Source organism: Tiliqua scincoides, chromosome 11 (genome assembly GCF_035046505.1).
Source record: "Tiliqua scincoides isolate rTilSci1 chromosome 11, rTilSci1.hap2, whole genome shotgun sequence".
Classification (NCBI taxonomy): domain Eukaryota; kingdom Metazoa; phylum Chordata; class Lepidosauria; order Squamata; family Scincidae; genus Tiliqua; species Tiliqua scincoides.
The window spans coordinates 3,354,354-3,379,161 of record NC_089831.1 but is presented as its reverse complement, the minus strand read 5'-3'; the positions used below and the strand labels follow the sequence as shown (position 1 = coordinate 3,379,161).

At 47.7% G+C, this 24,808-nt stretch overlaps 1 protein-coding gene across 1 annotated transcript in view; it reads left to right on the top strand.

Moving 5' to 3' along the window:
• Positions 1-17,469: 17,469 nt before the first annotated feature.
• TGFA (transforming growth factor alpha) overlaps positions 17,470-24,808 on the top strand; it is a 58,524-nt gene continuing 51,185 nt past the window's right edge. The window contains exon 1 of the mRNA XM_066639639.1: positions 17,470-17,512. Coding sequence (XP_066495736.1) covers positions 17,470-17,512 — 43 coding nt within the window. The remainder of the gene's footprint in view (positions 17,513-24,808) is intronic.

Genomic DNA, 24,808 nt, shown 5'->3' with positions numbered 1-24,808 from the left:
AACAGAGCACAAACATTTACGTAACACAAGACAGCCTCAGAAAAGCCGTCATTGAGAAAGCAGCAGCCGCTGTCCATTTCTAAAGCAAAAATATGAATTCTCAAATTCTGAATGCCAATCAGCAAATGCAGTGGCATAGCTTGAAGGGGTCAAAGCATTAAGTTTTTCAGAGAGCCTCAATTTGGCATGAAAGAGGCCCCTCCCCCTCATTCACCTCCATTTTGCTCGCCCCACCTGGAATGGCTCCAAATGGGAGGGGCAGCTTGCACACCACACTGAGGCTCCCTGCAAAACTTAGTGCTTTGCACTCTAGCTATGCCACTGAATAAATGAAATCCATTTCCTTGCAGACTTGCTCATCTCTGTATTGCCTTTGGCCCTTCTGTTGCAAAACAATCTCACACCCTTATAAACCAATCTTGTAATGTTGGTATGTAATAGGGGTGGGAAAACCCCGGTGCAGGCACCATTTGTGGTCCTCTGGCTCCCCCAATCTGGCTCACAGGGAGCCCCCAGGCTCCAATGAGCCTCTGGCCTGTTGGACCCCATGCTGGTCTGCAATGTGACTGACAGATGTTTGCTGTGGGCCAAGCAAGATCTTTTATAGTCTCCACACTTTTCCCTGGGCATTAGTTTAACCCCACCCCCATTGCTTCTGAACAACATGTCTCCATGTGTGTCTGGCTTGGTCTGTATGTTTTCACTGTGCAAGAGGTGTGTGGGACAAACAGTTCACAGTTCTCATGTGGTTCTATATGCCTGTATTAAAGTTCTCATGTGTATTATAAATAAGCTCAGTAAAATTCATTCATTCATTCATTCCATCTCTACTGTATTCATTTATGTAAATTTATTCAGATTTGAAATGTAAATTAATTCTTTTTTAACCCAGCCCCCAACACAGCGTCAGAGAGATGATGTGGCCCTCCTGCCAAAATGTTTGCCCACTTCTGTGTGTAAAAACCTTGCCTAAAGATAGTGATTCCAATTTAGGCTGCTGTAGTACACCAACAGTGCAATGCTAGGCATGCCTACTCAGAAGGAAGCGCATCTAGGAGATCTAGTGGGATCTGTTCTCATGCAAGAGTGTCTAGGATTGCAGCCCAAGGCCCAAATCCAATCCAGCTTTCGAACACTGATGAAGCTGTGTCAATGGGGTGTGTTGCTGCATCCTGCTGTGGGGGTAGGGGGAGTCATGGAGGCCTCCTCAAAGTAAAGGAATATTCCCATACCTGGGGGCTGCATTGCAGCTGCATTGGTACTAGAAAGTTAGATAGTGTAATTAGTCTGTGGAACTCCATGCTGCAGGATGCTGCGATGGCATCTGGCCTAGATGCCTTTAAAAGGGGATTGGACAGATTTCTGGAGAAGTTCATCACAGGTTACAAGCCACAATGGGGACATGCAACCTCCTGGTTTTAAAAATAGGCTATCTCAGAAGGCTAGGTGCAAGTGAGGCGTACTGGGATGCAGGAATCTTGTGGTCTTGTGTGCTCCCTTCAGCATCTGGTGGGTCACTGTGAGATACTAGAAGCTGAACTAGATGGGGCCTGGCCTGATCCAGCAGGGCTGGATGGGCCGGCAGTGGGTAGTGGTCCCATATTGACCAGAAATGTCGTAACATTGTCTTCAATGAATTCATTAGTCTTTCCAGACCATGGGCTTGCAGGAAGGAAATCTGGCAGTGCAATCCTATGCATGCCTACTCAGAAGTATGTCCCATTCAATTCAGTGGGACTCCCAAATAAGTATGGATAGGATTACAGTCTAAAACAGGGCTGGCCCAAGCCCTCCTGATGCATGAGGCTGCATGCCAACTGCTGCCCCCTTTACCCAATGATATGCCAGCCTCTGTTCCTCCTACTTGCCAATGTACTAGCTCGGCACCCTCTTCCCCTCCACATTTCCCCTTCCCTTGTCCCTTACTTCCTTTTCCAATTCAGGGAGTGGAAGGAGAGCAGTGAAGGCAAGCTGGTAGACAGAGGTGGGCATGTGTAGTGACATTGCGGAAGATATTACCGAGGAGATAGGGTGTGGTGTCCATAGTGCCCCTTGCTCTAAGTGAATGCAGGATTAAGGCCCAGGTGGTAGCTGGAGGTGTGCTGCACAGCTGCAGCCACTAGAAGCCAAAGGAGATCCCTCAGGATATAAGGAGCACCTGAGATAGAAAGGATTGTGGGTTGTAGGAGGACTGACTGACTTTGGACTTGGCACCTTTGACTGATTGGACCGACCTTGGACTCTGACTTTTGCGTGCTGTACTGGTGAGTCAACCAAGGAAAACTAATCAGCCTTAAGTGGGCACAAAGGCCCAGTGGGGAGGAGCTGTGACAAGACAGTATGTCTCACCAACCTGCCACCCAAGGCTACCTCCTCAGCTGGCCTCATGGATGGGCTGGCCCTAGCCTAAGCCTTCTCCAGATGCAAGCTCTGCTTCCTGGATAGACATGCCCTGGTGTCTGTGGAAGCCCTGTTGCCTGGGGCTGGTGGAGATAGAGACCAGTCAGCCTGAAGCTTCTGCTCCTCAGTGGCGTAGCTAGAGCATCTGGCACTGGGGACATACACTTTTGCCACCCCCATAAGTTGTACATTGGCATTGTACAACTCACAATGGAGCTGTATAATTTACTAATGGGACTGTGCAAACCCTTTTGGGACACTGATAATGGAACTGTGCTGTGAATACAGGAGTGATGCCAGTGGATTTGGTGGGTGGCATTGAAACTGGAACCCTGCAAGTTAATATTGGGCTTGTATTATTCATACTGGGGTGGTGAATTGACAGTGAGACCGGAACAGCACAAACCAGATGGGGTTGTTGGAAAAACCCAGTGGTCCTGGGGTCTGACAAAAAGAATCAAGGACTTAGCAAGTTCATTGGATCAATTCAGATCTGATGTTGGAATTGTGTAACAGATGAAAGGAATGTGCCATCGCTAAGGCTGCAATCTGAATGTTTACACACTCTCCTGGGAGTAAACTGCATTGAACACAATGGGACCTACTTCTCAATAGACACACAGAGGCATGTGCTATAAGGCCACAATCCTGTGCACGCTTAACTTGGGTGTAAATTCCATTGAACTCAGTGAGATTTGGTTCCACAGGATTGCACTATCAGTCAGGAAGAGACAAGAACTTCCCAGGAGGTCATGTGGAGGTGATGGAGTCTTGTGGCATAGAAGGAGTGCTGCGACACACATTCAGAGGCCCCAAAATCTGCCACGTGAGTTGGATTGACAGCTGACCGGGGAAAATGTCCCGGGCTGCTCTTGTGTGTTTAACAGCAGTGTGAGGTGTAGAAGGCTGGGATGTGGGGGCAGTGCATATGTCCTCACAACACCCCTGTGAAGTGGATTGGGTGGAGAGGTGACCAGACCAGTGGGCTCCATGGCGGACCAAGAATTTGAACAGGGATCTCCCTGGCCCAAGTTGCAACACTAGTTGCTAAAGGCTAGAACACTAGAGGCTACTAACAGACAGCCCAACTAAGTATTCAGGAGGCACATTTGGGGGAGTGACAGACTCTGAGCCCTGCTCACTCACCAGTGGCTTGTCACCCTAGGCAAACGCATTTCATACAGAGGGCCAAATAGCACTCATGGCACCTGGTGAGGACCGGAAGTGATGTCATTAACCAGGACTTCCCTCCTCTGTTTTCCAAATGTCTCTCTCAGGGTTTCCTGCTCCTTCTCCTCCTCCTTCTGCCCCCTGCCTCTCTATTCCCTCCTTTTATGCTTCCCAGCCCTCCTTCCTCTGCTACAATCTGGCAGCCACCATCTTTGGTCTCCCAAGATCTGGCAAGATCTATGGTTCCAAAGACTCATAAGACACTGGCGCAGCCTTGGAGGCCTCCAAGATTTTGGCCATGCAGAGCTCTGCTGCGACTTTATGAAGAGCTTCTGTGGACTGGATCCAGCCCACTGGCCTTATGTTTGACACCCATGCCCTAGCCAGCCAAACACTCTAGGCTTCTCCTGTCACAGCAATTTTCTTCCTTGCCTCCAAACCAGATTTGAAAAGCCAAGGCAGTATAGCAGAAACAGGCAATGGGGCAGGGGATGAGAGCAAGTAGGAATATGGGGTGCTATTGCCACCTCACATCAGGTGCCAGGATGTTTGGGCTTCTGCTGAGAAAGTCGCATCACAGCAAGCCACAGTGACAATGCCCAACTGAGAAGTTGGCAATGCTTTGCAGGAAGTGGTGTCATCCTGTCTCATAACAACCTAGATCAGCAGTTCCCAAACATTGGGTCAGGACCCACTGGTGGGTCATAACCCATGAAATTTTTGTGGGTCCCCAAAAGATGATTGAAAGATCAGATCCCATTGCCTCAAGCCCTGAGACTATTCAAAAATCAGATAATGCTACATGTTGGCAACCTTCAGTCTCGAAAGACTCTGGTATCGTGCTCTGAATGGTGGTTCTGGCACAGCGTCTATAAGAACATAAGAACAGCCCCACTGGATCAGGCCATAGGCCCATCTAGTCCAGCTTCCTGTATCTCACAGCGGCCCACCAAATGCCCCAGGGAGCACACCAGATAACAAGAGACCTCATCCTGGTGCCCTCCCTTGCATCTGGCATTCTGACATAACCCATTTCTAAAATCAGGAGGTTGCGCATACACATCATGGCTTGTACCCCATAATGGATTTTTCTTCCAGAAACTTGTCCAATCCCCTTTTAAAGGCGTCTAGGCTAGACGCCAGCACCACATCCTGTGGCAAGGAGTTCCACAGACCGACCACATGCTGAGTAAAGAAATATTTTCTTTTGTCTGTCCTAACCCGCCCAACACTCAATTTTAGTGGATGTCCCCTGGTTCTGGTGTTATGTGAGAGTGTAAAGAGCATCTCCCTACCCACTCTGTCCATCCCCTCTTTTCACACTCTGTCCATCCCACACTTTCACACTCTGTCTAGTGTGGCTGAAAAGGCTGATTCGGGAGTGACAGTCCCTTCCACACTGGGAGCAAGTGCAGTCTGTCCCTGGTCTGTCTCCCTGGCTATGGGCCTTTGCCTCTTTGCTTCAGTCTTTTGGCAAAGTGTCTCTTCAAACTGGGAAAGGCCATGCTGCACAGCCTGCCTCCAAGCAGAACGCTCAGAGGCCGAGGTTTCGCATCTGTTGAGGTTCATTCCTAAGGCTTTCAGATCCCTCTTGCAGATATCCTTGTAGCGCAGCTGCGGTCTACCCGTAGGGCGCTTTCCCTGCACAAGTTCTCCATAGAGGAGATCATTTGGGATCTGACCATGGCCAATTCTCACGACATGACCAAGCCAATGCAGGCGTCTCAGCAGTGTATACACACTGGGGATTCCAGCTCATTCCAGGACTGTGTTGTTTGGAACTTTGTCCTGCCAGGTGATACCGAGGATGCATCGGAGGCAGCACATGTGGAAAGCATTCAGCTTCTTCTCCTGTTGTGTGCGAAGAGTCCATGACTCACTGCAGTACAGAAGTGTAAAGACACAAGCTCTGTAGACCTAGATCTTGGTATGTTCCGTCAGCTTCTTGTTGGAACAGACTCTCTTTACGAGTCTGGAAAACGTGGTAGCTGCTTTGCCGATGCATTTGTTTAGCTCGGTATCTAGAGAAAGAGTGTCGGAGATCGTTGAGCCAAGGTACACAAAGTCATGGACAACCTCCAGTTCGTGCGCAGAGATTGTAATGCAGCGAGGTGAGTCCACATCCTGAACCATGACCTGCGTTTTCTTCAGGCTGATTGTCAGTCCAAAGTCTTGGCAGGTCTTGCTAAAACAGTTCATGAGCTGCTGGCGATCTTTGGCAGAGTGGGCGGTGACAGCTGCATTGTCGGCAAAGAGGAAGTCACGCAGACATTTCAGCTGGACTTTGGACTTTGCTCTCAGTCTGGAGAGGTTGAAGACCTTTCCGTCTGATCTGGTCTGGTGATAGATGCCTTCTGTTGCAGTTCCAAAGGCCTGCTTCAGCAGGACAGCAAAGAAAATCCCAAACAAAATCCCAAATGTCAGCGCGAGAACACAGCCCTGCTTCACTCCACTTCGGTTGTCAAAGGGGTCTGATGTTGAGCCATCAAAGACTACAGCGCCCTTCATGTCCTCGTTGAAAGACCTGATGATGCTGAGGAGTGTGGGTGGACATCTGATCTTGGGGAGAATCTTGAAGAGGCCTCCCTGCTGACCAGGTCAAAAGCCTTTGTGAGATATATGAAGGCTATAAAGAGTGGCTGTCATTGTTCTTTGCATTTCTCCTGCAGCTGTCTAAGGGAGAATACCATATTGGTGGTGGACCTGTTGGCTTGGAATCCGCACTGTGATTCTGGATAGACGCTCTCTGCAAGAACCTGGAGCCTCTTCAACCTGGATAATGCTAATTACCCTGCAAAGAGTTCAACTCCCGCAGTTTGCAAGTTAGCTGCTAATTGCCCTGCAAGCAGCTAAGCTCTGGAAGTTTGCAAGCATGTGTAATATAGGGAGATAAATGTTTGAGGGTCATTTTTCTGGTTATTATTACTTAGAAATAATATTTTATTCATTTATTTCTAGATATCTAGAAATTCATTTATTTCTAGATCTAAATTTAGTGTTAAGAGAGTTAGGACAGGCAAAAGAATATATTTCTTTATCCAGTGTGTAATTAGTCTGTGGAACCCCTTGCCACAGGAAGTGGTGGTGGCATCTTGCCTAGATGCCTTTAAGAGGGGCTTGGACAAATTTCTGGAAGAAAAGTCCATCACTGGTTACAAGACATATATGCAAGCTCCTGATTTTAGAAGCAGACTACCTTGGAAGGCCAGATGCAAGGGAGGACACCAGGACACAGGTTGTGTCTTGCTGTCTTTTGGGCTCCCTATAGCAGTGTTTCTCAAACTGTGGGTTGGGACCCACTAGATGGGTCGTGAGACAATTCCAGGTTGAATGAATGAAATGAATGAATTGAATGAATGGGAAATGAATGAATTCCCATTCATTTCAGTATTTTAAATATATTAGACAAGATGCTAGCCTGGTAAGTGACTACATTTGGGGAAACGAGACAATCTGTACTTTTACCAGGCTATGCTTATACCAGGTATAAGCTTTTAACAATGATAGTAAATGGAACTTGCAACTGGGTAAGTGTGGATAGGATTGCAGCCTAGAATTGTTAAAAATTTTCCTGCTTGATGATGTCACTTCCGGTCATGACACCACTTCTGGTGGGTCCTGACAGATTCTGATTCTAAAAAGTGGGTCTCGGGGCTAAAAGCTTGGGAAACACTGCCCTATAGCATTTGGTGGGCCTCAGATATAGGAAGCTGGATTAGATGGGCCTTTGGCCTGATCCAGTGGGGCTCTTCTTATCTCCCTTTTAAAAAGTCTGGTAAACCTAGGTGGGTCCCAACAGAATGTCTTTTTAAAAAGTGGGTCCTGGTGCTAAAAAGTTTGGGAACTAATGAGCTAGATCAATCCAGGCTTTATAAACCCTGAGAATTGGAGGGGGGCAGGGAAGGTTTGCAAGACAAATTGAGAAAAATGTCAAAACAATATTTTTGCTGTGCCTGACTTTTCACTTTCCGGATCCAAAGTCAACACTGGGCTGGACCTTTTTTATGTCGACTTCCAAACATAGAGTCCCCTTGTCTGAACTGGTTCAGGATATAAGATGGAGTCTTTTTACTGCAGCATCAGGATTTTATAAATGTTGCCGATTCAAGGAGACTGTGTCTTGTAGAGGAGACTTATTGACTTCGTCCAAGGAGGTGAAACTCTGGCCAGCACATGGTCAGGGTCCTTGTGGGATCTTGCCTTAAGTTTCAAGTTGCTAAAAAAAAAAAACATTTTTCCCTTTGACCATTCATGTGACCAAAGATCCTTGTCTCAAATGTACACTGCATTTGAAAACAATTAGCCATTGATATAGAGCCCAATCCTATGCATGTCTTTGCAGAAGTAAGTCCCATTATAGTCAATGGGGCCTACTCCCAGGAATGTGTGGCTAGGATTGCGGAGAAGCAAGCAAGAGATTGCAGAGGGCAAAGCAAGAGAAGACAAGGGGGTCACCAGCGAACCATCTAACAAGGGAGATGACAGAGGAAGGGAGAGCAGGGCCAAAGTAAATGGGTACAAATATGCTATGACTGTGCATGTGTGTGTGGACTTCATTTTTCACATTTTCTATGTCACACTTTCTCCCAGGATCTCAGGGCGGTATACATGGTTCCTCCTTTTGTCCTCACAACAACTCTGCGAGGTAGGTGAAGCAGAGAGAGGGTGAGTTCAAGGTCACCCGGAAGCTTCATGACTGAGAGGGGACTTGAACATGGATCTTCCAGGTCCATTTCCCAAACCACATGCACAGGCTTGTGCTACCAATTATATTTCCAGAAATGAACGGTAGAGTGAGTGGATACAAGGGACGCTCAGGCTCCTGGCCTCTAAGGAGATGCCATTATTTTCAGGTTGTGCCCTCTTATTGCCCATTGTTCTGGCTTATAACTGGCAATCCAAATGGAGACCGATTTGTAAAACACACTCAGCTTTGTTTCACTCTATCAAAAGCTGTTCAAAGCTGATGAGTGAGGCTGATGTTTTCCTTCCATAATCGCAGCCAGTTGTTTAAAGAATTCTCTCTCACCCTCCTTTCACCCGCTCTGATAAATTCACCCTGCCTCACCCACTCATATGGTCAACATCCTCTCCTCCGGGGATGGGGCAAGCTTCTTCCCCAATGATTCAGAGGCCAAGAATGAGCAGCTGAGGACAATAGAAGGGCTCATTATTGACATAAACTAATATTGTGCTCATCATGTTGTGGATGAGAAGGGGAAAAATGCAAAGCAGGGTGCAGCCAGGCTGCTCTGACCCCAACCACATGGCAGCTTGATCCGCAAGTATCCTTAGATGAAGCTTTTCACTGCTTGGGACACAGGTGATACTTGCTGCCTGCACACGAAGTCACCCAGGGCCAGCCCATTCATGAGGCCAACTGAAGCTCCTCCTCTCCTTCCCACTTCCTGGATGTGAAGAGGGGGAGAGAGAGGAAGAGAAGGGGAAGGAGGGGGGGGAAGAGAGAGGAAGAGAGAGGAAGAGAAGATGAAGGAGGGGGGGGGAAGTGTGCTGAGCTAGAACAGTGAAGAGTGGGAGGACCAGAGGCTGGCACATCATTGGAGAAGGGGGGCAGCATTTAGCCTGCCATCTCAACTATCAGGAGAACTTAGGCTGGCCCTAAGCTGGGTAGATGGTTTTGCCTTTTGATGTCCCCCAAATTTCCATTTGGACATTCAGGCTCAACCCTAGAACACGTATTCAAGTTGAGGAATATTTGCAGAACTTCGGCTCAACCGGAATTGAAGGTTACCACCTCATTGAGAGCTGTCTTTTAATTTCCGGCTTTGCCTATATCCTGTGATATTGTCTTTGATGTGTTTGTTTTTCAGTATGATGGTTGTCTGGTGTTTTGGGTGTCCTATAATTAAGAAGGGAAAGCCAGGTAAATAAAATAAATCTTGGCTCAAAATCAAAATGCCACAGTTCCATCCCTTTGCACCATCCTGCTGGAATAGGAGTGTGCAAAAACTGACATGCAATCCTGCACACATTTATTCATAAGTAAGTAGGACTCAGGGGTAGCCCATCCATTAGGCAAAGTGGTGCAGGCTGCATCAGTGGCAGATTGCAAGGGGAGGGGTGAGAGGGTGGCAGACTTGGGATACCCTCCACCCTGTGTGTGTCTCTATCACCACCTTCCTCCAGCCAGCTGCAGATGCAACCCTCATTGATCTACTTTCCACCCACTAAAAGCAAGTGATAAATACAGGGGGGTGTAGTAGTTCTGGCTTTGGACTTAGAGCCCAATCCTATGCATGTCTATTCAGAAGTAAGTTCCATATGGAGCTTACTCTCAGGGAACTGTGGATAGGACTGCAGCCTTAGACCTGGAAGATCTAGGTTCAGATCTCCACCAACTTCCCCACCATGAGGACCATGAAGCTTCCTTGGGCCAGTCACTCTCTCTCACCCTCACCTACCTCACAGGGTTGTTGTGAGGACAAAATGAGGGAAAGAACCACATATGCCACCCTGAACTACACCATCTTGAGCAGCAGGAAGTGTGCGCGTGTGTGTTTAGATGCAGCAGACCTGAGGCAGCAGGCCTCAGGCAGTGTTCTGGATCATGCTGCCACCGGTCCCACTGTGTTAAATGGGGCTTCCTCTAAGGAATGATGACATCATATTGCAGCCTGAATCATTTCAGCTGGCTAATCCCCACACGCATGTTCGGGCTTTCAGTTTCTGCTTTTTGCAAGAACTGCAGCTGGTGTGGTGGCCCTCCTGCCAAGAAAGTACAAATTGCCGATGACTGATAGAGGAAGGGGCATCGGCCTCATGATGGCTTAGACTGGCACAGAAATGCTCTGATGCAACTGGATGAACAGTGAGTCTTGTAGTTACCAAGGAAAGCCCCTGGTTTAAAGGAGGGCAAAAGCCACAGACAATATTGGGGACAATGTGCCTGAGCCTGGGAACCTTGGAAGTCCCACCAACCCCTGAGGTCTTCGTTATGGAAATGGAACTTCTGGTACTTTACCTACAAAATAAAAGATTGGTCAAGTAAGCATCTAGAAGACCCTTCTCAAAACTTGTTACCAGGACAAATAGTGTGTGAAACACAAATCTGACCCACTAAACATCTCAGCAGAGCTGGGAAGATCTGCATCACAAATGCATCTTATGTCTTTTCGCCAGGGTGTGGGCTGAGTGATCCTCCAGGATTGTCCATCACTGCAATCCTCAGGATTGTGACTAAGAAGAAAGTTCCACAGAATTCAGGATGACTGGATAAACATGTCCTCATGGTGGCATCACTAGGATTCGAGTCACCTGGTGTGGGAAGCCTTCGCGTCACCCTATGTAGTGGGTGGGGCAATGCCCCAGGTGGGCGTGGTGATGTACCATTGTCCCGCCCCCACCGGTTTGTTGGCTGTACCTTTTGTTATAACACAGATATTTCAATGTGGTTTGTTTTATTGCATTCTGCATGAAATTACGCAGTGATTGATATATAACATGATGGTCTTATTCCTCCAAACTCTGATTTTAGTGATTTTGAAAACTTGTAGAGTCTCTCACACACACACACCCCGTGTCAACTTACTAACACCTTGTTGCAGCAGTTCTCAGACTTTTAGCACTGGGAACCACATTTTAGAATGACAAAATTTACTGGGAACCATGTTTAGAATGACAATCTGTCCAGGACCCATTGGAAGTGATGTCATGACCAGAAGTGACATCATCAAGCAAATTAAAATAATTATAAATAATTAAATTAAAATAAAAGAATTAAATAAGGGGGAGCCAGTCCTGTTCCACCAAGTGAATCTACTCTGAAGTAAGTCCCATTGTGGTCAATGGGGCTTACTCTCAGGAAAATGTGGGTAGGATTGCAGCCTGTGAGCCCAATTCTATGCATGTCTACTCTGAAGTAAGTCCCATAGTGGTCAATAGGGCTTACTCTCAGGAAGTGTGGGTAGAATTGCAGCCTGTGAGCCCAATCCTATGCATGTCTACTCAGAAGTAAGTCCCATAGTGGTCAATGGAGCTTACTCTGTAGTCTGCCTGCAATAACAACCCCCCAAAAAGAATCAGTGAGATTTCCAGCCCTCCCCAGTGCCCAGCTTAAAGTTCTTTTATTTCAGGCATATCAAGACAAGGACCCTCCTAGCTTTGCAAGTGCAAAATAGAAAACATTCCACTTTCATAAGAACAGCCCCACTGGATCAGGCCATAGGCCCATCTAGTCCAGCTTCCTGTATCTCACAGCAGCCCACCAAATGCCCCAAGGAGCACACAAGAGACCTCATCCTGGTGCCCTCCCTTGCATCTGGCATTCTGACATAGCCCATTTCTAAAATCAGGAGGTTGCACATACACATCATGGCTTGTGACCCGTAATGGATTTTTCCTCCAGAAACTTGTCCAATCCCCTTTTAAAGGTGTCCAGGCCAGATGCCATCACCTCATCCTGTGGCAAGGAGTTCCACAGACCAACCACACGCTGAGTAAAGAAATATTTTCTTTTGTCTGTCCTAACTCTCCCAACACTCAATTTGAGTGGATGTCCCCTGGTTCTGGTGTTATGTGAGAGTGTAAAGAGCATCTCTCTATCCACTCTGTCCATCCCCTGCATAATTTTATGTGTCTCAATCATGTCCCCCCTCAGGCGTCTCTTTTCTAGGCTGAAGAGGCCCAAACACCATAGCCTTTCCTCATAAGGAAGGTGCCCCAGCCCCGTAATCATCTTAGTCGCTCTCTTTTGCACCTTTTCCATTTCCACTATGTCTTTTTTGAGATGCAGCGACCAGAACTGGACACACTACTCCAGGTGTGGCCTTACCATCGATTTGTACAACGGCATTATAATATTAGCCATTTTGTTCTCAATACCTTTTCTAATGATCCCAAGTATAGAATTGGCCTTCTTCACTGCCGCTGCCTGTTGGGTTGACACTTTCATCGACCTGTCCACCACCCCCCCAGGATCTCTCTCCTGATCTGTCTCAGCTCAGAACCCATCAGCCTATATCTAAAGTTTTGATTTTTTGCCCCAATGTGCATGACTTTACACTTACTGACATTGAAGTGCATCTGCCATTTTGCTGCCCATTCTGCCAGTCTGGAGAGATCCTTCTGGAGCTCCTCACAATCACTTCTGGTCTTCACCACTCGGAAAAGTTTGGTGTCGTCTGCAAACTTAGCCACCTCGCTGCTCAACCCTGTTTCCAGGTCATTTATGAAGAGGTTGAAAAGCACTGGTCCCAGAACAGATCCTTGGGGCACACCGCTTTTCACTTCTCTCCATTGTGAAAATTGCCCATTGACACCCACTCTCTGTTTCCTGGTCTTCTCAGTCCATGAGAGGACCTGTCCTCTAATTCCCTGACTGTGGAGTTTTTTCAGTAGCCTTTGGTGAGGGACCATGTCGAATGCCTTCTGAAAGTCCAGATATATAATGTCTACGGGTTCTCCGGCATCCACAAGCCTGTTGACCTTTTCAAATAATTCTATAAGGTTCGTGAGGCAAGACTTACCCTTACAGAAGCCAGGCTGGTTCTCCCTCAGTAAGGCGTGTTCGTCTGTGTGTTTTGAGATTCTATGTGCTTCCAGTTGAAGCTTCTTTTTTGCCCTTTTTAGTGTGCGGGGGGGGGGGGGGCTGCCTCTGGACATATGTTGCACTCCCGCTCCATCAGATTAGGACCATTCTGGTGACCTCACATTCCGCTTTGCCTGGCCTGACCACCAGCCAAGGCACGTCTGCCTACTCGCGAGTAAACACGACATGAGGCTGCTTCACTTTCCATAGACTGGAAAGGGGGGACATTCTTCTCCGTGTTTTTTGGGGCTGCATTCATTGGATCAGGACCATTCTGACCTCTTTGGAGTCCTCTCAGCCTGTCTCTCAGCCTGCCTTGACTAAGGCAGTCCGCCTACTTGCGAGTAAAAGCAACCACGTGGCTTCGTTTTGGGCTCAGTCTGGCAGCTGGGAGGGAGAGCTTTTCGGGTGTTTTGGGGGGCTGCATTCATTGGATCGGGATCATTGTGGTGTTTTTGGATTCCTCTCAGCCTGCCCTTTCTGACAGACTATGGCAAGTACGCCTACTCGCGAGTAAACGCGCGATACGGCTCACTTTCACTTTCCATAGGGCTCCATGCATTTTTTCCTTCTGGTTTTTGGCCATAACTTTTGAACGAAAGGAGCGATTTCAATTCCGTTTTTTGCACTGCACTCCGCTGGCCATTTCGCATCCAACGGTGTCTAGCATGATGCGGTACTTCCTAAATCCGCGATGTTGGCGTGTCCCTCCCAGGGCGCATCACCCCTCTGGCGCGTCACCCGGTGCGGTCCTCACCCCCCTAGCGACGCCAGTGTGTCCTCATTCCCTGCTGCAACTGAGTGTAAGTACCTGCAACAGAAACAAACACAGGTGCTTGGCCTGCTGTGCCCCGCCTGCTCTCCGCTCTGCTGCTTCCTTGTGTCAATATCAAGATCAGCTATTTTCAAATTGGTGTGCCATGAAAGGTCCACAGGTGTGCCATGGGAGTTTGGAGCACAGCGGATGACAACTGAACTCTGTCAAGTTCTGTAGCTCTGTTAGGTCAACTGTTTGTGGTGAGGAATTGTCTGTCAACTGTTTGTGGTGAGGAATTGTCTGTCCCTCTTCCTCCACTGGCAGATAGACAATTTCTTACTACAGACAAGAGCTGTCAAAGCAAGAGACAGGCAATCCCTTAGCCAGCTGTCCTAGAAATTGAATTGCAGAACCTGGAAGTGCCTCCCGAAAGGCAGAAGTGGCATCACGGGAGGTGAAGACTATAGAGAAGACCATGGAGGTCAGTGTGCCATGACAAGAAAAATGTTGAAAATCTAGACTGCAAGCCACAGCCCAGCCTGCTCCCGAGTAGCCACGAATGTGCTTTACAGCATGTCCGTGACACTCAGGACTTCCATAAGGGACTTGTGCTGGCTCAGGGCAGCGGTAGGACTGCGGTATGTCTTAGATCAGGGGTGTCATGCCTTAGATCAGGCGTGATCTAAGATGCCTTAGATCAGGGGTGTCAAACATAAGGCCTGGGGGCTCGATGTGGCCCCCGGAGGCTTTTTATCCAGACCTGAGGCTCTCAGCTGCTGAAATTAACAACTGAAATGAACAGCTGAACAGCTGAAATGGCAGCCCACGTGAAAATTGGGCTTTCCCAAATCTTGAATTATGATCAAGATTTGCGTACTTTCTCTCCTGTCATTTGCAGTTAATGGGTTTCTATATGAGAACAGGGTCTGATTTCTGGCCATTGGCTGCTTAATGATGTCACTTTCTGCTTAATGACATCACTTTGGCCCTCAGTTGGAGTCCTGAATGCTAACTTTGGCCCTCTGTATGAAACGAGTTTGACACCCCTGCCTTAGATGGTTGCCTTAGGGCAGGGGTCTCCAAACTTTTAGGCCAGAGGGCCACATGAAATATCTGGTGCACTGCTGAGGGCCAGAAAAAAATTTAAATATAAAATTTAAATAAATAAATTAGAGATGGAACTTAGATGAATGAATAAATGAATGAATGGGCTCATTCACTCAACCTCTCTGGCCCTCAGAACACCCTCCAGATGCAATAAGAGCACAGCTGTGGTCATGTTCAGTCGAGTGGGCCAGAGGCTTTCAGGTGACAAGAGGCTGGCTGCGGGCTGGATAGAGGCTCGCTGCGGGCCGCATCTGGCCCCTGGGTTGGGGTTTGGAGACCTCTGCCTGGACAACCAAACTGTGTGCACTGGTTCAGCAACAGAAGTGTGCTACACACAGCCCAATCGCCCCAGTTATCAAAGGGCAACCAACAAGGGGGAGCTGGTTCATCCATGGAAAAAGCCATGTGAGTCTCTCCTTCAGCACTGACATTCACCCCTCCTCTCACCTCCTGCAAGGACTCTGAACACACAGATTTCAGGCAACCACCATATGGAGTTTCCAGTCATATGTTCAAAACCCAGGCGGTCAATTCTGAACTCACAGATTAAGAGGTGGAAAGATGAAGAGTTTCTTCCACGGGGAAGTTTCTTTCCATGGATAAGGAAACCCACCTGGGCAGAGCTTGCCCAGCCATTAAGTGGGCTGATGTTGCTTGCATGGTGGGGGGCAAGGGATTTGGGATGTCCTTCACCCCAGGTCTGCTGCTGCCTCCCTCTAGCCTGCTGTGGATACAAGCCAGACTAATCTACTTCTAGAAAGCAGATCCTCCTCTTCCTTATTGTGCTCCATTTCATAGCTTTCCCAAACTAGGAAGTTCAGCTTTATTCAAAGGCATCATCCTTGAAATAAAACTAGAAGTCCCACACTGCCTGGTTTGCAAGAACCCCACAATAGGTCACCATGGTAATGGGTGGTGTTTTTTTTTAAAGTGTGGCATGGCAGGAGCAACAGCAGTGGATCTGGGGCAGTGTCCCGCCATCCCTGTAGAGTTTTGTATCCAGTGTGTATTACCATCTGTGAAAAAATGCTAATTTCCATGTGGGTTTTTTGTGCACTGGCTCTGGGCTTTAGCCTGGTCTACACTTGCCACAGGAGTCCTGAGGTTCCAGGGTGGATAGACCAGGGCTGCCTGATGCCTGAGGTGGCCTGTCAAATGTTGTCCCCTTTCCAAATGATGCACCAGCCTCTGCTCCTCCCTTTCTCAGATCATCACTATCCACCCCTCCATATCTCCTCTCTGTCTTAACATAAGAAGAGCCCTACTGGATCTGGCCAAAGGCCCATCTAGTCCAGCTTCCTGTATCTCACAGTGGCCCACCAGACGCCTCAGGGTGCACACAAGACAACAAGAGACCTTCATCCTGGTGCCACTTTCTTGCACTTGGCATTTATAGACAGCCTACTCTCCAACCAGAAGGTTGCGCATACCCATCCTGACTTGTAACCTGTGATGGACGTTTCTTCCATGAATCTAACCAACTCCCTTTTCAAGGCATCCAGGCCAGATGCCAACCCCACATCCTGTGGCAAGGAGTTCCACAGACAAATTACGTGAAATATTTTCTTTAGTCTGTTCTGACTCTCCCTTCCATCACTCAATTTTAGTGGGTGTTCCCTGTTTCTAGTATTGTGTGAGACAGAAAGGAACCACATCCTGAGGCAAGGAGTTCCACAGACAAATTACATGCTGGGTCAAGAAATATTTTATTTAGTCTGTTCTAATTCTCCCTCCCCCCACTCAATTTTAGAGGGTGTCCCCTTGTTCTGGTATTGTGTGAGATGGAAAAGAACCGCATCCTGTGGCAAGGAGTTCCACTGATGAATGTCATGCTGGGTCTTCCTTTCCCAGTTGATGGTGCGGAAAAAGAAAGAGGGGCAGGGGAGGCATGGAGGGAGATAGCAGTGGGTGTCCCCCTCCCAATCTGCTGCCTGAGGGTACGAGTCTTGCTTCCCTGGAAGGAAGTCCCATTGAGTCCCATGAGACTTATTTCTGAGTAGACACCCATCGGATTGGGCAGAAAGACAACCTTCTCATAGCCCAATCCTATGCACATCTACTCCGAAGTGTGCCCCATTCGAGTCAGTGGGGCTTACTCCCAGGGAAGTGCGGGGAGGCTGGGCTGCCAGCCGGCCTCCTGGCCTGCAGAGGGATTCCCCGGGGCGCCCCTCCAGCCCGCCGCCTAGCGCTGCCCGGGCGCCCTGCAAGCGCCGCGTGGGCGTGGGAGGGAAGAGGGAGGCGGTCCTGCCGCTGCCCTGCTCGGCCACTCTGGCTCGGCGGCGGCGGCGGCGGCAGCAGCGGCAGCGCACCTGGGAGAGGACGGAGCAGCCGGCCGCCTCTCCTCCGACGGAGCGTCCCGGATCGCCGCTGCCCGCACCGCTGCTCGGGGTCCCCGTGGGGCGGTCGGGCATGGTGGGCTCCGCCGCGGGCCAGAGCTGAGTCCCCTCCGCAGCGCCCGCAGCAGCCTCGCTCCCTCCTCACGGCAACCATGGTCAGCGCCAGCGCCGCCGAGGTGGCCCTCCTCGCCCTGGGTAAGCAGCTGCGCCTTCGCCCCCCCCCCGTGGTCTTGGGCACCTCTTCCCCCCACATTTTCCGATTTACTCGCGAGTAAGCCCCCCGCCACTTACATGGGTTGTAAAAGTGCTCGGAGAAGTGCAGTTTTGCGGAAAGGTGGGAGAGTTGGGTTCAGTCCTGTTTGCACTTACCTGAGAGTAAGCCCCATTGACTAAGAGTAGGCAGGCAGAGGATTGGGCTTTAAGGCTGCAATCCATCGACACTTTCTTAGGAGTAAGTCCCATTGACCATAACAGGACTGGCTTCTGAGTAGACAAGAATAGTTTTGGGCTCTAAGTCTGCAATCCTTTCCCTGCCTACTTGAGAGTAAGCCCCATTGATTATAATGGGATTATAATGGGAATGTTTACTCCAGTGTAAACATACAGAGGATTGGGCTCTAAGGCTGCAATCCTATCCATGCTTTCCTGGAAGTAAGCCCCATTGACTGTGATGGGGCTGGCTTCTGAATAGACAGGCAGAGGATTGGGCCCTCAGGCTCCAATCCTATCCACACTTTACTGGGAGTAAGCCCCATTGACTATAACTGGATTGACTTCTGAGTAGACATGCAGAGGATTGGGCTCTCAGTCCCGTTGAATGCTATGGGGAAGGGGTGTACTCACGAGTAAACGTGATTGGGCTCTGGCTGAACGGCTGTTCTTTGGACCTTTACTCAGAAGTAAAGCTGGTGGGTGTGGCTGGGACTTGCTTCTAGGTAAGGGGGCTGAAGGTTTAGGGCTACCATCCCTCCTTTTCCCATCAGCTCTCCTCTATCTTTGGGAGTTGCCTCTGTCTCCCTTTCCCACAGAATTGCTGCTAAGTTCTTCAACAATTTGCTTTCAAGTAAACCCTACTGTTCAGTGGGCTTCTTTTCTGAGCCACTGTGCAGCCTTCAAGTACTGGAGAAGGGTGAGAAAGGGTTAAACTGTCCAATTTAACTGTTCCACCAATTCAGTTATAAAAACACAGTGAAGTGCAGAAGTAATAAAAAAACAGACTGCCTTGTTGAGGACTAGCCACTTGCGAAGGCATATATAGGTTGAGGTCTGTTGGCTTAAAAATGAATGTGGCACTTCACTAATCTCCATCTAAACCTTCCTAGGGGTTATACCTCATCAAGAATAACCTAATACTTGATTAGATGACATGCACTTTCTCTCCCCCCTCCTTTTTCCACCTTGCTATTTTCTTCTCTCCCCTCCCTGCCATCCTTCATGAGATTTGCTGTGCTGATTGAACAATGGAACTGGAATGTGTTTTGGCTCTGGTGATCATTGCTGTGTCCTTTTTGTAAACAGATGCCAGGCAGAAGGGGGAAGCAAGTGACTTTTGGGGGGATGACTTTGCTTGTTTTTGAGAGTCCTCCTTTTTTATTATAGGGCAGGGCCATTTGGGGCTGTTCTCATACTGGGGCACAAAACTAAAAAGATCGCTAATATAAAACAGCAGCATAATTCAAGAGCTTGTGCCCTTGTCTAAAATGGTGTCCAAGGGTTGTGGTTTTTTAGGGGAGCTTATTGAATATATGTTTGGGTTTTTTTTAAGTCTGACTTATGGAGTAGAGGTGTTTGAAAATGGTTTTATTTTTTTGCAAATTTCATTATTTGAAAAAATTGGAAAAGGCAGGAAGCGGTGTTATGTGTTTTTATTCCAAGTTCTCGTCCTTATTAATTTTAAATCCTTTAAAGGTGTATTAGGTAGGTGATATAAGAGATAACAATGTCAGCAAATGCAGCCACGGCATTACTTCTAACTGGAAAAGGAATCTATTTTAATTTCTGGAAAATATCTTAAACACCAAAATGTGGTGTTTTGAGTTTTTATGTCATTATTAACAAAAACAAACGCCTCTACTGGCGGGCACAAATTCCTATGTGAGTGTAAGATTGTAACTTGTAAATTGGACTAACAGCCCCAATCGTATGCGTGTTTACTTGGAAGACAGTCTTGCTCTGATCAATGGGAACTTACTCTCAAGTAAGCACATGTAGGATTGCAGCCTAAAATAAAAAACTGCACCATATCTTGACTCCTTGGATTGGCTAACAACAGTTTTGTATTCTCTCTGTGTGTGTTTGTGTGTGTTTGTGTGTGTGTGTGTGTGTGTGTGTGTGATCTGAAAAACTGTGCTGTGTGTGAGCGATCCCTGGGTCCTTAGCGGGAACACAGCCAGTTGCAGAAATTCTAGGTTTTAAAAAACAACTGAGAAAAGCAGCAGGAGGATGTGGCTGGAAAGAGGGGCTTTAGCTTCTGCCTGAATCTGTGGACACTGGGCTGTCAGATAAGGAGATGGACACTAGGAACGAGGGAGTTGATTGACCGCTAACCCTGTCCTCCTGTGATTGTCAAGCCCTTTTTACCCAATATTTTCTGCTATTGGCTGCATCCTGTGAAGGATCTGAAGCCCTGTTAAACACAGAGCTGTTTTTACTTTATTTTTCACATTTTAAAACTGCCCTTCCTCCAAGAAGTTCAGGGCTGAGTGCATGGTTCTTTCCCTCCTTTTGTCCTCACAACAACCCTGTGAGGTAGGTGAAGGTGAGAGAGAGAGTGACTGGTCCAAAGTCAACTAGGAAGCTTTGTGGTTGAGTGGCGATTTGAACCTGGATCTGCCAGGTCTAAGTCTGACTCCTGAACCACGACACCATCCTTTTTCAGATCATGTGCAGAGAGAATGGAATAAGGGGAGAACTCTCCAGACAGAGACATCTGCCATACAAGAAGGGTCTAGTAAAGGGTTAAAAGTCTGGGTGAAAGTTTTATGTCTTGTGTCATGAAGCTGCTTTCTAGTGAATTGGGTCATTGGCCCACCTTGCTAAGTATTGTCTACATTGACTGACAATGGCTCCCTGAGGTTTCACAAAATAATGGAGTTGGAGGTGTCTCTGGAGGTTATCTAGTCCAAGTCCTTGCTCAGTTCTAACAGCTGCTACAGCATCCCTGACAAGTAGACCTCCAGACTCTGCTTGGATCCTCCAATGAGGAGAGCCCATGACTGCACAAGAGCTCTTGGATGGTTCTTAAAGCAGAACAGTCTTGCTAAGTCTAGCCTAAATCTACTTCCCTGTTGTTTCAACCTGTTGGTTCTAGTCCTACCCTCAGGAGCTACAAAGAGCAAATCCTCTCCTTCTGCATGATTGTCCTCGGGGTCGGCCTTAGGAGCTGTGGCATCTCTCTGATAGAATGGAATGCATTCAAAATGTGTGCTTAAAAAGTGCCGGTGAGTTCATGGACCAGATGGATCTAAGCACATTTTCATATAAAATTGCAAGCAAGACTAGAGGAGAGTACCTAAGTGTGGAGCCCCTTAGGCGTGGGGCCCAATTGGTCCAGTTGGCTTAAAGGAACTGACTGATAGCCCTGACTGCCCTTCAGATCCTTGAAGATGGCACATCTCCCTGTAGCCTTCTCCTGCCATGTTCTTTTAACTCTTCCTCATAGGACTTGGTTTCTGAACCCCTTCCCTCTAAACCAAGTCAATGTCCTTCCTAAAAAAGTGGTGCCCAAAATGGGAATCAGAGTGGTTTCAGACAGGAGCCTCTCCAGCCCTGCTCAGCAGCAGACATGTGTGTGGTCATCCACTTGGCTGTGGCTTCCTATCCTCAAAGATAAGGCCGTGTTGGTGCTGGTTACATTCTCTGAAGTTCTGTGTGGCTTCCAGCATCCCAGGATTGGTCTATTATGAGCGCCTAGAAGCTAGGAAGGACTTTGAGATAAACAGCGTTCAGGTTTTCTAACTTCAGCAGAGCTTCAGCTTGATCCTTCCTGGCCTATCCAGGAGGTCTATCCCTGGCCATGAGTCATGTTGAATGCCGCTTTCTGTGGGAAGAACAGCACTTACCTGCATCCTGAGTTTGTGGGCTTCCCAGAGGCAGCTCATTTGCTTCTAGAGGAAGTGGAGTCCTGGACTCTGATCTGAGTCAGCAAGGTGTGTCTTATGTCTTAACATTTTCCATGCTTTCAGGTGGTGGTGGTGGTTGTTGGGGTGTGTGTGTGTGTGTGTGTGTGTGTGTGTGTGTGAGAGAGAGAGAGAGAGAGAGAGAGAACACACGATCACAAAAATTGATCACAGACAATTCTTTCTTGCATTTGTATACCCTTCCTGAGAATTCTAGCTGGGATCCGTGCCAATGGGCTCCCTGTGCCTGTTTTAAAATCTAGGAGTACAGTTTGATGTGTGAAATCATTCTAATCTGAGATGAAATTGATATCATTTTTACCAGTTCCTCCCCCCCACCTGTGTCCATGGTTCTCAAGTGATCTATCTTTTGGGGAGTATTTCCCATTGATTCAATGGTTAGTTTGATTGAAAAGCTGGAAATAAATACTTTTTAATCATAATGCACAGACCCACACACATTTTGTGGTCTTAAAAGTTAGACCTATTCCTTGGGTTCTGACTTCTGAGCATTATATTTGGGGTGCTGATTTCTGAGCATCCTGCTTGGAGGCAGGCTGTGCAGCATGGCCTCTCCCAGTTTGAAGAGACACTTGGCCAACAGTCTGAGGCTAAGAGGCAAAGAAGGAAGGCCCATAGCCAGGGAGACAGACCAGGGACAGACTGCACTTGCTCCCGGTGTGGAAGGGATTGTCAATCCCGAATCGGCCTTTTCAGCCACACTAGACGCTGTTCCAGAACTGCTTTTCAGAGTGAGATACCATAGAATTCAGTGGACATTCAGTGGAATTCAGGGTTCAGTTACTTCTGAATAAATAGGCTGCAGATTGCACGGACCACCAAGGACCATGGATTTTCTGTTCTGTTGAGCTCCCCTGTGCAGATGGAGTAAATTGGGAATAGCCACCCATGAGGCCAACTTAAATGGCCTGTTGGAGCAGCAGGCTGGCAGAGACAGGGAGCGTCCTGCAAACAACACCTGCCTGGCCACCATCGTTCTTAGTCCAGCAGCTGTCCAGCTGCTTCACCGTCCTCTTCTCACGCTCTCCGGAAAAGGGTCACTGCCTTTCCTCCCCCCTCTGCATCTTGTAAATTGGTGGAAAGAGAGAGAGAACAGGATCCTCCTGATCCAGCACTTTACAAGGAGGAGGAGCAGACAGCTGCCCGGGCATGCGCCCTCATGCGCTGCCTGACTCTTTGGGTACTGGTGTACATTGTCTTGCATGCTGGCAGGGGAATGCAGAACAGCTTGGGCTGTACCTGTTGGGAGTAGGAATTCCAGCTCTCGCTGGGTGACTTGCACATGTCTGTGTGTGGCTCAATGGGTCAGCATTAAGCTGTGACTTGCATGGGTGAATAGATAATCACAGGTCATTTAATATGCCACGTTAACTGCTTTGTGAACTTCCATTGGAAAGTGGTATATAAATATTTGTTTTTACAGAGAACCAAGAACAGTGCTTCACACAGGCAGCAGCAAAAAAATTAAGTGCCACACAAAGATGTGCAGAGCTTGTGCATATGTGCCTCGGGAGACAATACCTGAGAAGTGTTGCCTGCTGAAGCACCATCTAACTGTGTCTTTTCCGCAGAATTGCACGGTCAATCATATTGATGGGGTGGCCTTAGGAGATGCGTGTCATGCCCCAGTTTGAGGTTTATTTCCCCAACTGTTGGGGGAGGCGACACTCTGAAGAAAAATGCTAAACTGAACAAAGCAGAGCTTGTATAAATGGGGCCAGATCTTGACCTGTTCAAATTCAGATGTTGATGTGTGCATGAACTAATCCTGTACCGGTTGCTTGATTTTTTTTTTTTTGCCTGCTTGATGCCTAACATCTGAATGTATGAATGCATTCAACTGGAAAGCATCATGTCTGAGGTGATAGAGCATAAGAACATAAGAAAAGCCTGGCTGAATTAGGCCAAAGCCCACCTAGTCCAGCCTCCTGTATTGAGATGGCCCACCAGTGACCCACCAGATGCTTCAGGGAGCACACAAGACAACGAGAGACCTGTATCCTGTTGCCACTCCCTTGTATCTGGCATTCTGAGGTAGCCTAAAATCAGGAGGTTGCACATACCCATCATGGCTTGTAACCAGTGATGGACTTTTCCTGTAGAGCAGGAGTGTCCAAACCCTGGGGCCACATGTGGCCCTCGAGGCCTCTCATTGCGGCTCTCAGGTAGCCCCCAGGCCTGACGCAACTGCTCTCAGTGTGAGGGTGACTGTTTGACCTCTCACGTGAGCTATGGGATGAGGGCTTCCTCCACTGCTTGCTGTTTTATATCTGTGATGCAGTAGCAGCGACAAAGGAAAGGCCAGCCTTTCTTTATGCAAGGCCTTTTATAGGCCTTCATTCATTCATATAAGTTAATCTTTAATATAATCATTTATGTATACTTATGTAAATGTATTCAAATTTTAAATGTAAATTAATTCTTTTTTTCTCCTGGCCCCCAGACACAGTGTCAGAGAGATGATGTGGCCCTCCTGCCAAAAACTTTGGACACACCTGCTCTAGAAGTTTGTCCAATCCAGAGGCGTAGCTAGGTCATTTGACACCCAGGGCCCAAAAATTTTTGTCACCCCAAAAGACTTAATTAATTCATAATTAATGACTTAATTATTAATAATAATTAATTATTAATTATATTGTTTAATTAATTAATTCACTTTTTATACCACCCTTCCTCTAAGAAGCTCAGGATGGTGTACATGGTTTCTCCCCTGATTTTGTCCTCACAACAACCCTGTGAGGTAGGTGAGACAGAAATAGTAATAGTCATGACATGGAATGAATAATGATGGCCAGAAAAATAAATGCAGCGAATATTTCCCCACAAGCAATGGATGAAATTCTGCATCAAATGGTATATAACATGATGATATTATTCCTAAAAGCCACGATTTCCAGAATTTTGGTCACTAGGGTGTCACCCCCATCCCGGATGTCTCATTGGCCTGTTTTGAGTTAAGGCAGTGGTTCTCAAACTTTTAACACTGGGACCAACTTTTTAGAAAATCTGTCCGGGACCCACTGAAAGTGACATCATGGCTGGAAGTGACATCATCAAGCAAAATAAAATAATTATAAATAATTAAATTAAAGAAAAACAGATAAATAAGGGGAAGCCAGCCCTGTTTCACCAAGTGAATTTTCTCTGTAGCCTGTCTGTAATAACACCCTCCCCCCCCCCCCCCCAAAAAAAAATCAGTGAGATTTTCAGCCCTCCCCAGTGTCCTCCTTACCAGCTCAAGCCTCTGGTTTATTCTTTGGGGGGTGGGGCTGCCTTCTGGAGCATTTTTTGAGCTCCACTTTCATCAGATTGGGACCATGCAGCCAGCCTTCCAGTCCTCGTTGCCTCACTT